Genomic DNA, 14,218 nt, shown 5'->3' with positions numbered 1-14,218 from the left:
AAAACAGGAGAAATATGATCTCGTTTCTTAGTTCCTGTTAGTACACGTGCTGCTGCATTCTGAATTAGCTGGAGAGTTTTTAAGGACTTACTAGAGCTACCTGATAATAGAGAGTTACAATAATCCAGCCTTGAGGTAACAAAAGCGTGGACCAATTTTTCTGCATCTTTTCGGGTCAGGATAGGCCTAATTTTCGCAATATTACGCAGATGAAAAAATGCAGTCCGTGAGGTTTGCTTTAAATGAGAATTAAAAGACAAATCTTGATCAAATGTTACTCCGAGGTTTCTTACGGTAGTGGCAGGGGCCAGAGCAATGCCATCTAGAGAAACTATGTCATCAGATAAAGAGTCTCTGAGTTGTTTGGGGCCAAGAACAATAACTTCAGTTTTGTCTGAATTTAACATCAGGAAATTGGTGCTCATCCAAGTTTTTATGTCTTTAAGGCAATTATGGAGTTTAGTTAATTGATTGCTTTTTTCTGGCTTCATTGATAAATACAACTGAGTATCATCCGCATAACAATGGAAATTTATAGAGTGATTTCTAATGATGTTACCTAACGGAAGCATATATAGAGTAAACAGGATTGGTCCGAGCACATAACCTTGCAGAACTCCAAAACAAACTTTAGTACGTAAGGATGGTTCATTGCGAACGTCAACAAATTGAAAACGATCAGATAAATAAGATTTAAACCAGCTTAGTGCTGAACCTTTTAAGCCAATTAAATGATCCAGTCTCTGCAGGAGAATTTGATGGTCAATTGTGTCAAACGCCGCACTAAGATCTAATAAAACAAGTACAGAGACGAGTCCTTTGTCTGAAGCAATCAGAAGGTCATTTGTAATTTTAACTAGAGCTGTCTCAGTGCTATGATGCACTCTAAATCCTGACTGAAATTCCTCAAATAAATTATTATCCTGGAGAAAATCACACAGCTGTCTGCGACTACTTTCTCAAGGATCTTTGACATAAAGGGAAGATTAGATATTGGTCTATAGTTGGCTAACACCTCTGGATCCAGGGTGGGCTTTTTTAGTAGAGGTTTAATTACAGCTACCTTAAAAGACTGTGGTACATAGCCTGTTAATAAGGATATATTGATCATATCTAATATATGAGTGTTAACTAAAGGAAAGACCTCCTTAAGCGCCACATAAGCGCCAGGTTCCTCCAGATGAGCTAGGGCATGGTGAAGCATGTAGAGGACAGCATCGTTCACTCCAATGTGTTGTTTGTATGCAAACTGCAGGGGGTCGAGTTTGTCTTTGACCTCAAGTCTCAGTAGGCGTAGAATCAACCGCTCCAAGGGCTTCATGATGTGCGAAATGAGGGCTACTGCTCTGAAGTCATTAAGTTCAGCTGGACATTTAATTTTTGGTACCGGCACAACACAGGAAGTCTTCCACAGTGCTGGCACCCGCCTCAACTGTAGACTGAGGTTGAAGATCTTGTGGAGAGGTTGACAAAGTTGGGCAGCACAGTCTTTGAGGAGCCTTGGACACACACCATCTGGGCCAGCAGCCTTCCCAGAGCAAAGTCTTCCCAGCTCCAACCTCACCCCCATCTCTGTGACAGACAAGGGTGGAAGAGGGGGGTGGCTGCCACATTGGAGTTGTACACAAGTTGTGGAGGTGGAGGAGGAGGAGAAGCAGCATTGGAAGTGGGAGTGGCTGCCGAATTGAATCTACTGAAGAACTGATTGAGTTCATCAGCTCTTTCTCCATCACCCACCACTGGCTGTCTTTTCTTGTTGTTGTAACCAGAGATGGTGTTGACTCCTCTCCACATTTCATGGATGTTGCTGTGTTGTAGATTCCTCTCCAGTTTCTTTGAATATTCCACCTTTGCCATCTTAAGTCTCTTCTTCAACTCATGTTGCACTTGTTTGAGCCGTGCTTTGTCACCATCTCTAAAAGCTGCCTTCTTCTCATTGAGGATTGCCTTTATGTCACGGGTAATCCAAGGTTTGTTATTGTGGAAACAGTGTACAGTCTTTGTAGGTGTGACTGTGTCTCTACAGAAGTTGATGTAATCAGTAAAACAGTCAACCTGTCTATCAACGTCCATGATATTCTCCTCTGTTTACAGCGGCACATCCCAGTCTGTGCATTCAAAGCAGGCTCTTAGAGCCTCAGTAGCCTCTGGTGTCCATTTCATGACTGTGAGTTTAGTTGCAGGCTGCCTCCACACACAGGGTTTGTAATATGTCTGCAGAAGAACCAAATTGTGATCTGACCTGCCCAGTGTTGGTAAGGCAGTGGCTCCGTAAGCTTCTCTGACACTGGCATACAGCGGATAAAGGGTTTTATTTTCTCTGGTTGGACAGTTAACAAACTGTGTAAATCCAGTCAGGTGGGAGGAGAGGGAAACATGGTTGAAGTCTCCTGATATTATCAGTAGTGCCTCAGGATGTTTAGTCTGTATCTTAGCAACGAGTTCATGGAGAACTTCACATGGAACTTCAGCAGTTACCTTGGGTGGGATGTACACAAGTATTGTTATGATATGACTGAATTCTCTTGGTACATAACATGGCCTCATATCAACTGCCAAAAGTTCAGTATCTGGACAACACATCTTCTCCTTGACAGTAATATGTGCAGGACTGCACCATCTCTGGTTCACAAATAAAGCCAGGCCCCCACCTTTTTTCTTGCCACTGGCATTAGAGTCTCTGTCCGATCGTTTGAGAGTGAAGCCAGGTAGATCCGCGTTGGAGTCTGAGATGTTTTGATTCAACCACATTTCCGTAAAACACATGAGACTGCACTCACAGTATACTTTCTGAGTCTTCACCAATATCTGCAGTTCATCACCCTTGTTGGGCAGAGAGTTGACATTTCCCATAATGACTGATGGCAGAAAGGGCTTATATCTCCACTTCCAAGCTTTCACCTTTGCACCAGCACGGCAACCATGAAAACACCTCTTCATCTCAGCTGGAATAGGATGGTGTCCTCCAAACTTGCTCCATTTCAACGGAAAAAGCTCCTCTCTTGAATAAACTCTTCTCCTCACAGAAGTATCCATTAGTAGTTGAAAAAAATATAATAAAAAATCAGTAAAACTAAGTAAAATTGCAGAGCTACCAGACTTTGCTGCTACTAGTTGAAGCGCATGTTCTAAAAAAAAGGTCTATTGTGTACGCACTACTGCATAAAATTGACAATGGTGTTCTAACAATTTGCCTCATAGACAAATAAACAGTTCAAAAAATTTAAACATTGTTAATGATCACAGTCCTCGTTTTCCAATAGCCATGCATTGATATGTTTGGTGAAGGAGGTTGAGAGTTGGAAGTTCACGTAAAGTACTTGGTATTGTGTTCCAGGTCTGGGATGCACAGTAAGAGAATATTGCTTATAGTCCTTGTAGTTATTTCAAACTTTATTTTGCTAAGTACAGAAAAATAGCATAGTTATCCCAAGGTGTACTTATGAAGACCAAATGAAGGTGGTATTTCTAGACACACTCAACATCAGACAGCAAGAGACAGGAAATGATGCCCTTAATAACTGACACCTGTGAGTACAGTAGGTCATGTGGCCACCGGTAGACCGGTAGATCTCTGGGTTGCCTAATACCTTATATGTGGTTTAAGCTTAACTCTGACTGTATTATTCGCCTGTATTCTTAAGTACAGACTGTCTCTTTTCTCAGATCTACCAGATATGTGATATTCTACATTATCTTTAATTCAAATTATTTCTTTCAGTTGGCAGGGGAAGCCCAAGAGCTGTTCTCAGTGCGCCATGGTCCTGTGCGAGCTGCTCGCATTCTGCCAGCACCTCATATCAGTGAGTATCATCAGTACTTTAACCTCACCTGAAACATGAAACAACAAACTCCAAAGCATAGACTGCACATTGTGACTCCATGTGATGCTCTGATCTATATATTTGCATATTAGGGGTGGAAAGATCCATTGACCTTGTTCAATCAATCTTGTTTGATGTATCATTTCAATAATCAACAATCCAATGTCATTGATGCAAAGTGACAAAACGGGAAAAGAAAATACAGGTCAACAGCCAAAATATGTCATATGCAAACACTGCCGTTAAGTATGGAAGACGAGAACGGCCATGTTTTTTATTTTTATTTATTTATTTATGTATTTTATTTATTTATTTATTTTTTTTGTGCACTGTTATCTCGTGATAACGACTTATTATTTTGTTATCTCGATATAACAAAGATTGTTTTCTCGTGATAATGAATTAATTATTTCGTTATCTCGATATAACAAAGATTGTTTTCTCATGGTAACGAATTGATTATCTCGTTTTCTCGGTATAACAAAGATTGTTTTCCCGTGATAATTGTCAAGTCTGATGATTGCGCACTGGTTAATGTGATCGTCTTGATTTCAGCCTACAAGAGCTGCTGTGGTCCTGCTAGATGCCTCCTGCTGCTGCTGTTATCATTAGTCACACTTCTACTGTTATTATACACATATGATTATTGTCACATACTGTATATTTCCAAATAGTCACCTGGTGGCAAATAGCCGCTGGGCACCTAATAGCTGCCGGGGGTTTGACTCCATTTTGCGTATTAAACGCCAGTCTGATTAAACACTGGGGCGATTATTTCCTCATTCATTCCTCATTCAGTCCCTCAAGGAGGGACAGCTTGCCTGCAGGGCTGTCCCTCCTTGAGGGACTGTTTGCACTTTTACACATGGGTCAGTGGTGAAGTGGCACACATGACTCGTGCTGTGGACGGACGGACGGACAGACAACCACGTATCTAAAACAGGTAATCCATCTGGCTACATCTTTCCCACATCAAATATCCGTGATCACCTACACCCTACACCAATTCCGTGTCTTCTCACCACTTATGCTGTGATTTGATGGCCCGGTACTCATTTTAGCCCACTCTTAATATGCAAAATGGGGTCAAACCCCCGGCGGCTATTAGGTGCCCAGCGGCTATTTGCCACCAGGCGACTATTTGGAAATATATGGTATGTGACACTAATCATATGTGTATAATAACAGTAGAAGTGTGACTAATGATAACAGCAGCAGCAGGAGGCATCTGGCAGGACCACGGCAGCTCTTGTAGGCTGAAATCAAGACGATCACATTAACCAGTGCACAATCATCAGACCTGACAATTATCACGGGAAAACAATCTTTGTTATATCGAGATAATGAGATAATTAATTCGTTATCATGAGAAAACAATCTCTGTTATATCGAGATAACGAAATAATTAATTCATTATCACGAGAAAACAATCTTTGTTATATGGAGATAACGAAATAATAAGTCGTTATCACGAGATAACAGTGCACCAAAAAAAAAAAAAAAAAAAAAATCATGGCCGTTCTCTCTTGCTGTGTCTTCACTGTTTCTTTAGCGAGCTCTTTCTAAATCTGTCTCTTTTAGACTCATGCATATTTTGCCATGTAAACATACATGCAGCAGCAGATCGTCTCCCTCTCCTCTCTCACCATGCGTACACGGGAGTTGGTTTTGTAAAGTGATTCAACCTTCGGTAATGTAATACTACTTAGTGCTCGCAGTTCGACAAAAAACTACATATATGTGAATGTGCGATAGTTAGAGTAGCCTAACAGCCTGTTAGAGGAGAAATGGCAGAGCATAAAGGTCCAGGTGGAAAAAAACCCATCTCTGCTAAAAGGGAAATAAATTGCCTAGATCCCAGGGTCCATTTTTTGTATTTGGGAGCTGTTTAAATGTGTAATTAGTGGTAGATTATATTTTGTTGTACTATTAATATTGTATACAGAATCTGAATCTCACTCTGAGTTACTGTTGTTGTTTACAAACTAAAGAAATGAGAGATCAGTTTTACTAATTAGTCATTTCATCAAGAATATTATCGCAAAAATACCTTGAATTATAGTGGTATTATTTTAGGGCCATATTGCCCACCCCTAGTGATTGGACCTTTATACCATGGTCTGGGTGAATACCCAGTTCTGATTGACTGCAGGATGTCCACTAAAACCTGATATAGGACACCTTCTAAGTATTGCTGGTGAAACAGTCTGTTCAGTGCTCTAAATTAATGTTCTAGCTATATAATAGTATCAGCCTGTGTCTAATACGAGTAACCATAGCAAAAGGGATGCAGTCAAAGCCCTTGTTTACAGTTTATTTCCAACACTGAGTGTCGTCCTTCAGTCCTCTGAACACCACAGGAGGGAGACTCTTATGCTGTGTTCACACTACAAGCGACTCAGCAACAGACTACAGTTCATTTTCAGTGGAGGCCAGTGACACAAGGGTACAAACTGACACCCAACACTTGTCGCTGCTGACAGTCATGGAGCGCTACAACAAAAGTTCTCAACTTTTTTCAGCACTCCAATGATGCAGTGAGGCATCAGCCAATCATACGGTTTGTTTTTAGCTATGGTACTGTGTTATTTACCTTAGTTAGCTGATGCTATGCTAGCTTTCTGTGTATTGCAGTGCATATGGGGATGCAATGAGGTGGTGAAATGTGGTGTTAAAATGGGGCTCATCATAGGCAGATATTGCAGTGCATATGGGGATGCAATGAGGTGGTGAAATGTGGTGTTAAAATGGGGCTCATCATAGGCAGACATTTTATGTCCAAATACAAACTTTAGATGACGTTCAGTCGAGGTGCTTTGTGGCAGGTAGCTGGTGGTGACTAACTATTTTAATGAGCGCTTGAACAATATTTCAACAGTGATAGTGATAATGTTGCTTGGCTCACTGTTGCTTTATCGATCGTGGTGTGAACACAGCATATCACACACGCTGCAAGAAGGACACTGGCCCTCTAACCCAACCGATAGTTTGTATCACATCAGCGATTATCTCACATTCTATTGGCAGTTCAACTTGCTGCTTCAGGCCGCGGCTGACAGTAATTTTACACATGGCGTATCATTTGTTTGTGAAAATTTTGATATTGATTTGGGGACATGATGATATGGCTGAATAGCCAGCTCTTCTTGTTGATAAACAGGGCTCGGCAATGCGAGCGTTTCACTCGCATTTGCGACTAAAAATAGCCTAGATGTGTATGAACTATGAAAAATATTTAGGGGCACATGTGCGCATAAAAAAAATCAGCCGAAGCAGCCTATATTCTTGTCAATAAAAAAAATATGATAATCTAATCGCAAATGTTGGAGGAACTCCAGCCGCCTTCCCTCTTCCCTCTTCCCCGTGTGACAAGGTTATGGGCGGTTTTCCAAGCCACTGTCGGCACAATGCGCTCTTGCGCTGCGGTAGCACATACACAATGAATGGGTTCGTCGGCGGAGGTCTGCGCTTTGCGCGCTCTGTGTGAAAGGGGCTTAAGTCCCACTGTTGGCAGTGTGGAAATAAGTCAAAGTGTGGAGGAGATGGACCGGGTTAGGCGGCGGATCTCCGGGGAAGCCTGCTCCGTTCTCCCCGTAGTTCAAATAATTTCAACTCTGAGCGCAGCGCTCGGGCGGAAAATCAGAGCGGTGCGCGACGCCCTCTTCATAGACAAACAATGGGACAGCAAGCGCGAAGCGGTTTTACAGCTGATCATGTGTAGAGGCCTTTAGGGACCGTTCGCCACGGTATCGCTGCTGGGCAGTGTGGAAATAAAGCCCTTTTCACACAGAGTGTGCAAAGCGCAGACCTCCGCCGACGAATCCATTCATAGTGTATGTGCTACCTTGGCGCAAGTGCGCACTGCTCTGCTGCCGAGCTGAGCGGCGCGCGAGAGGGCGCATGTCGCGGCGTCTGTGCGCTGTGACGACACCTCGGCGCCGCACGTCCAATAGCAGAGAAGAGCCTGAAGTAGACCCGGAAGCGGTCACCATGGAGCTGTAGCTCCTGAACAAGCCTGTACTCCCCCAAATCCTGTCCTCTGCGCCATACCCCTCGGTGGGCACCGCGAAAGCTCTGTGTGAAAGAGGCATAAGTCCTGCAGAGTTTCAGATTATATAAGATAATCATATTGCAAAGATAATGTATATAAGATACTAACATTAAAGACAAAATTAAATTGCAATAGGCCTACTTTTTCAAAACTTGATGATTTTACCTTTCTGTACATTTTGTATACAAATTCATTAAATAATTTTGCTTGTAAATGTCTATTTGCATCACGTTTATTACGGAAAACACATTATTTGATCAATTTACATTGTGCCCCTAAAGTTCTTTGTGCGCTCCTTACTTTTTCAACTTAGGAGCACATGTGCTCCTTGGGAAAAAAGTTAGTGTCAAGCCCTGATAAACATTCTGCCAAATTATGTTTATTGTTCTTGACTTTGAATCTTGCAAGCATAATGGTAGCTGTCAAAGGGTTTTATGAGCTAAGCAAGTTGTCTCTAAGGTTCATCTTATTTACTGGAGCAGTGAATGTTTCCATTGCAGTAGAACCTTATTGGGCGGTAGTGATTGTTCCTCCAGGTATTAGGTAAACCCTCAGGTGTTACCAGAGAAACATAGCTTGTGAAAAACGTAACATTTTGATTTAATTTTTTTTTCTTTGGCAAGTGACCATGGTATATGCTGGATAATGCCCTTTGAGGTGTCCATAATCAGGAATTAATTGCATCTGCAAAAGCAGCTGTCTGCTTTGCAATGGACAGTTCACCCCTCCCCGTCAGCCATTAATTCCTGATAATGGACACCTTGTCAGGCATTATCCCTTATGTACTGGACATAACAAAGTTGTCATGACAATCTACTGTTCTGTATCTCAAAAAAACTCTCAATCTATCTATGAAACCCTCAGTGAATCTGGAAAATTCTGCTGGCCTGCTTAAATTGCGTTATCTAGCAGTGCAGAAAGTGGAGTGAACTGTACAGGTGTATGGCCTGTAAAGCTAGTTGACCAGCAGCTGGCGCTAATCTCTGACTCTGAGCTGCTGGTGGTCTGTGCTTAGAGCAGCACAACAGTTTACCTCATTGTGTTTCATGGTGCCCGGGAGCTGACAGTTGTAGTACGCTGACAATGTCACTGTCTTGCAATAACATAGGTCATTTTTATTGACTTCAGCAAATAATTTATGCATTTAGGAAATACAGTTTGTAGTGACAGTTGTTGTTTAAAAGTATCTTCAGATATGAACTAAAAGTTTTTTGTAACCTAAACCTCTGTTTTGGTTAAACAGAGGTTTAGGTTACAAAAACGTTCTGGTTAATGAACATGGTTGGCACAGCTAATAATGGTTGCTAAGTAGCAGAGCTATTATAGAGGATGTTCATTTTATGGACTGAACAGATGCAAAGAAAAGTATCAGTTGCTTAAATGTTATGTGTTGTCATTAGGAGGGTGTGGTTGTGTTGAGATGGCTCTTGACTGACATCTTCCAGACGTTCCAATGACTTTTGTTGTGGGATAAACCCAGCTTTTATCATTCTGATGAGTTTAAATTTGGTGACCTACTGTAATTTCAACGTAGTTCGGCCATTTAAGTGACCCATTTGTAGCCACACTGGCTTAACCATGATAAATGTGTATCTATCAGACAAACACAATTTGAAACGGGTAACTTCTTAGTTGTACATTGCCTTAAATGGCCTCGTCATGATAGGATGGATTTGGCACAGAGAGCTGCCTCATTGGGAAAAATATTATCTCAAGTGTGTCAACATCAAGAGGTTGCAGGACAAATATCACCCATATGGAAAATCATGGTAACTTTGTTCTCATCCCTCAATTTTGTTATTTTAAACAGCAGAAGGTGACAGCATTTTTTGTGGTATTTTGTAATTCTCAAACAGAGAAGAATATTGTTGAAATTGATTTTAATTAGTTTCATGTTTTAACTTCCATCATGACAATAGTTGTTTCCCCCTGGTGCAAATAAAAATGACAGGACATGGCAAACTGGTGGTGTTCTAGTAAAGTGTGACATCTGTTAGTTATTTTTGTAATCTTAACCAAAGGTTCAGTAAACACCCTCAAATCCTTTGGTTTTTATAGAAAAAAAATCAGCTATTTTTTTTTAAAGAAACAATGCTCACCAAGTTGCATGAGGTTATATTAAAATTTCTGCTTCCACAACTGCTTATTTTAATCCTGTTTCCACTTTTTATTTTCATATTAATTGATGTCTCAACAACACTGCAACATTTATCTTAATTTATAAAGTTACTAATAGTGAAATAGTCACAGTGATGACAAACAAACTGGCTCCACTGTCTTTTTCAGACACTGGGAAATTGAATGCAGCATGAATACCAGTGTTCATATCCTCAAAGCTATGGTACAAATGGTTTCAGGGTTCCACGGATTAGATCCTTTCCAGACATGGAGTTTAAATTTGATCTCTGCAGGTGTCAATCAGGGGTGAGAAGGCTGCTATATAGCCTCCGGTTTGTGACATTTTTTTAGTGAGAAAATCGTCTTTTTTGTTCTCCGTCTGTGTTCCGGTCTTTTGGCAGATTTCAACAACACACAAAGGCTGCATTTGAAAAGCGCTGGAAGTGGATGAAAGCAAACCACAGTAATAAGAAGCAGCACATAGCCCCAATACATGAGGGGAGCAATTCTCTCAGCAGAAAATAAATATGAATTGTACTACTGGAGAGAAGGACACTGATTACAATCTGCTAGGGTGCAAACAGTGTTGTACTGTGGTGAGCCACTAAAAGGCCAATTGTCTGGAATGTGAGGCTGTGGGTAGGAGGACTTAGAAGGACCCGAAAATAGGTATTGATTATAATAAGGCAAGGTTCCACTTTCCTATAATAGAGAGGGAAGTTCTGGTTTTCCAAAGGGAGTAAAAGCGTTTATCCACATCCTCTCTGGGGTTAACAACCTGCGATCTTCTGTTGTCTCGGAAAATGAGGAAACACCGTTCCCTTGATAGACAACAAATAAGAATTGCGAGAATGTGATACATAATATGTACTGCTGGTGTTTGAGCTCTTTTTCAGTGGAGGTCAGTTTGTATGTCTTCACAATAGAGCTACAGGGATGCTCCCACACTAGAGAAACATTTTTTTCTGAAATTTATAAGCAAGTTGTTTGTAATGTTTGAGGCCATAGTATTATCTGAACATGCAACCATCCCCTCTGTTACATTAAAACATGCAATTGTCCAGTACCTGCTTCAGTTACCGTCCATTACAGTAGCAATCAAATCAGTCTCTCTATTCATCAAATGTTGCATTTTTTCATAAAATCTTTATTAATGCAGCTGTAATTAGACTCATTTGTAATTCTCAGTGTTATGTCTAATGACACAAACATTAAAGAAAAAAAGGACCCTGTCTGGAGTGTCTGGTCGGAAAGACACGTTTGCTCTCATGCCATACCACAGAAACTCGGTCTGATTACTGACAAGCTTCAAATTGCAGTCCTCTAAAGGATAATGTAAGTTCCCCATCCCCTCAATCCCCACATCCTCCGTTCGTCTTCAGGAGATAATCAGTGAATATACTGGATCAGTACCTTTAATGCAACATGTTTTCTCTTCATTTTTAAAAAAATATATGCCTGCCAGGTTTTTAGCATGCTGTAATCCCGTTCTCTGAAACCCTAAAAGAAACGAGATAGAAGGAAAATCTCACTCCCTTATGCAAAATTTGTCAGATTTCTCCAGCTAACTTTAGTTGTGTCATTTTTTGAAATCATATTTCTCCCCAGCTTTTTCTGGAGAACGTTTGAAAAGCTCACACAGTGACGGAATAGGAAAAATCTATAACACCAAAATCTTTACAGTAGGTCAGGTCCACTAACTTGCAAAGTATGGACTGACTTTGGAAAAAATCTTCCTTCATCAAAAATGTTTTGTGACCATAATTAAATTACAGGGCCACAGTAGTAATGTAATCTGTGTGTGTCCGGTCATGGTAATAGGCTGCCTGTTGAATGAGGGTGGGCAGCACCAGAGGCCTCACATGTTCGTGTAAAGAATGTCCCTCTTTGTTACGTGCAGATCATTCTGTTTCTCATCTGTCTATAACTTCTCTTCCTCCTCAGGTCTTCTGAAGACGGACAGTTTTGCCGACAAGAGGCCTTTGTTGGGGGTGTGCAAGAGCACAGGGTCTTCTGGGTGAGTTCATGCATAGGATCTTTGATGTTTTTAACTCTACACTAATACTATAATAACTGCAGTCACTGATTAGCACACCATCAACCAGATATGCATCACAACTCCTACAGTTAAGCCAAACATGCCTTAAGCTTATATGGGTAGTCCGGTGCCCACGGATCGAAAACACAACGAGATCTTAAGTTGAACCATGAAGGATGCCGCTGTGTTGTGTGACAGATTGTGACATATATGCCTATATGAGGAGCTAAATATTATGGTTAGGCCAAACTCAAGTCCTCCTCTCACAGAAAATAGCTAACAAAAGTCTAGTAATGAAGCACATTTTGAAATAATGACTATGTGAATGCCATATAAGGTGTTTTAGAGCTATACTTAAGGCCACTTAGTCCATTTCCACCAAGCAGTCCAGTATTGTTTAGTTCAGTTTAGTATGCAATTTTTTTGGTCTCCAATGTGAAAACTGTTGGGGTACCTAGCACACAGATCTGAATGAGAATGAGTGGATGTTTAAACGTTTAAAAATATATACAGGGGTTAAAGTTCTCCGGCACAGCGCCGGATTTCCGGTGTGGCGAAGTTTCTGTCCGGCACGGGCAGAAGTGCTCTGCAGTGCGAGCATTTCACTCGCATTTGCTCCTAAAAATATATATATATGTGTGCGAACTGGGAAAATGATTTAGGTGCACGGTGTGCGAGTAAACACAACCTACTGTTTACCATAATCGGCATCAGACGTTTTTTCATTGATAACTGATCAAAAAAATGTATTTTAAAACTCGCTCCTTTGGCTCGGATACAGCTGTCTCCCTCCCTGCCTGCAGTCCTCACTGCACTGGGCTTTGTAACACTGTCCCGCCTATAGCCCCCTCTGATTGGTTACACGGCACAAGTGATAGCCAGTCAACACTGACGCCTGTGCATGCTTTCACATCATGTCACATTGAGACACAGAGCATAGTGAGAGCGGGAGAGGCTCCGGTAAGCCAGTGGTAATTTTGAAGGTAAGGTAACAGGAACCAGACAGAAACGAAAGTTGCAATAAAAATCCTCTATGCTGAAGTTTTAAAGTCAGCCCCAAAACATTATATGATCCATTTCAATGATGACATGCTTGCCCAGAGGCATAATTTCGACGTAACTGCCTGTTTATATCACATCAAGTGTGATACAATTTTGCAAACAGCCTAAATGATTTAGTTTCTAAAAATAAATAACACCAAGGCAACAAAGAGATGTAGGAGCTATAAGTCAAAAACTCTGGGAACTACTGAAAGTTTAATCTTTATTTATAAACTCATTATGCTATAAAAGTTTAATCTGAAAAGCTAAAGCTATAATCTTTTGTTTGTTTTGATAATAAACACGTTCCTTTGCAACACATACATTTATATTTCTTCATTTTGTGACCGCAACACAAAGACCCCCGCTCCGGAAAAGATTTTAGATTTCAGACACACAAATCTTCCGTGCTCCACATTTCAGGCACAAAATTTTTTCTTGCGTTAACCCCTGTATATATTAATTTTGACTAGAATATGTGAGCTGCATATATGCTAATCGTCACTTGGAGAGGAAAAAATCGTGTCATGGAGCGTTGTTCCTATGGGCTATGGCAACACTAAACCCCTGCGCTTGCTTGAGAAGGAATAAATGCACAAATCAGATATTTTTAAATATCCAATGGAGAGAGAGACTCTCACTGCAGCTTGTTCTGTTTTGTTCTGAAAAAGCCAAAGAATTCTCAGTAGGTGCTCCAGTCGGTGCGCTACAGAGTGACATTCATTTACCAGAGGCTTTTTGTATCTGGTCGATTTTTGGAGACTATGGCGGGGGAACTTAGACTATGGCAGGCCGCCATAGTCTCGTCAATATATGGGAAACACTGCTCGGGCAAATTTACAAGGAATGCATTGCAACCACTAATAGCACCATGAATAGTGCATCACTTACAGTCACTATCTACCTTTTCCTAAGGTCTGATTCACAAAAAGTTAAACACACCCATAACATTTTGCAGCTGAGTGAATTATGTCAGAGGGCTCAGGCATGGGTTAAACCAGATTTTGTGTTTGAAAGGGTTAACCTGTGTTTACCGCCTCTGCTTTGGGACCTAGGTTGAGAGGTGGGTCAGACAATGGTTGGACCAGGGTCAATTTCAATGTGAATGGCACACCACCAGGGTCGCCCATAACATTTTGCAGCTGA

The 14,218-nt window shown here is 41.1% G+C and overlaps 1 protein-coding gene across 7 annotated transcripts in view; it reads left to right on the top strand.

Moving 5' to 3' along the window:
• bcas3 (BCAS3 microtubule associated cell migration factor) overlaps positions 1-14,218 on the top strand; it is a 937,438-nt gene that overhangs the window by 59,640 nt on the left and 863,580 nt on the right. For all 7 annotated transcript variants that reach the window (XR_007449398.1, XM_049576752.1, XM_049576750.1 and 4 more), the window contains exons 6-7: positions 3,722-3,803; positions 11,938-12,010. Coding sequence is in view for 6 of the 7 variants with exons in the window: in XM_049576752.1 (XP_049432709.1) it covers positions 3,722-3,803; positions 11,938-12,010 (155 nt within the window). In the remaining variant the exon portion in view is untranslated. The remainder of the gene's footprint in view (positions 1-3,721; positions 3,804-11,937; positions 12,011-14,218) is intronic.

This window comes from Epinephelus fuscoguttatus, linkage group LG5 (genome assembly GCF_011397635.1).
Source record: "Epinephelus fuscoguttatus linkage group LG5, E.fuscoguttatus.final_Chr_v1".
Lineage (NCBI taxonomy): Eukaryota > Metazoa > Chordata > Actinopteri > Perciformes > Serranidae > Epinephelus > Epinephelus fuscoguttatus.
Note: the sequence above shows the minus strand (reverse complement) of the source record. Positions and strands in the feature narration are given on the sequence as shown.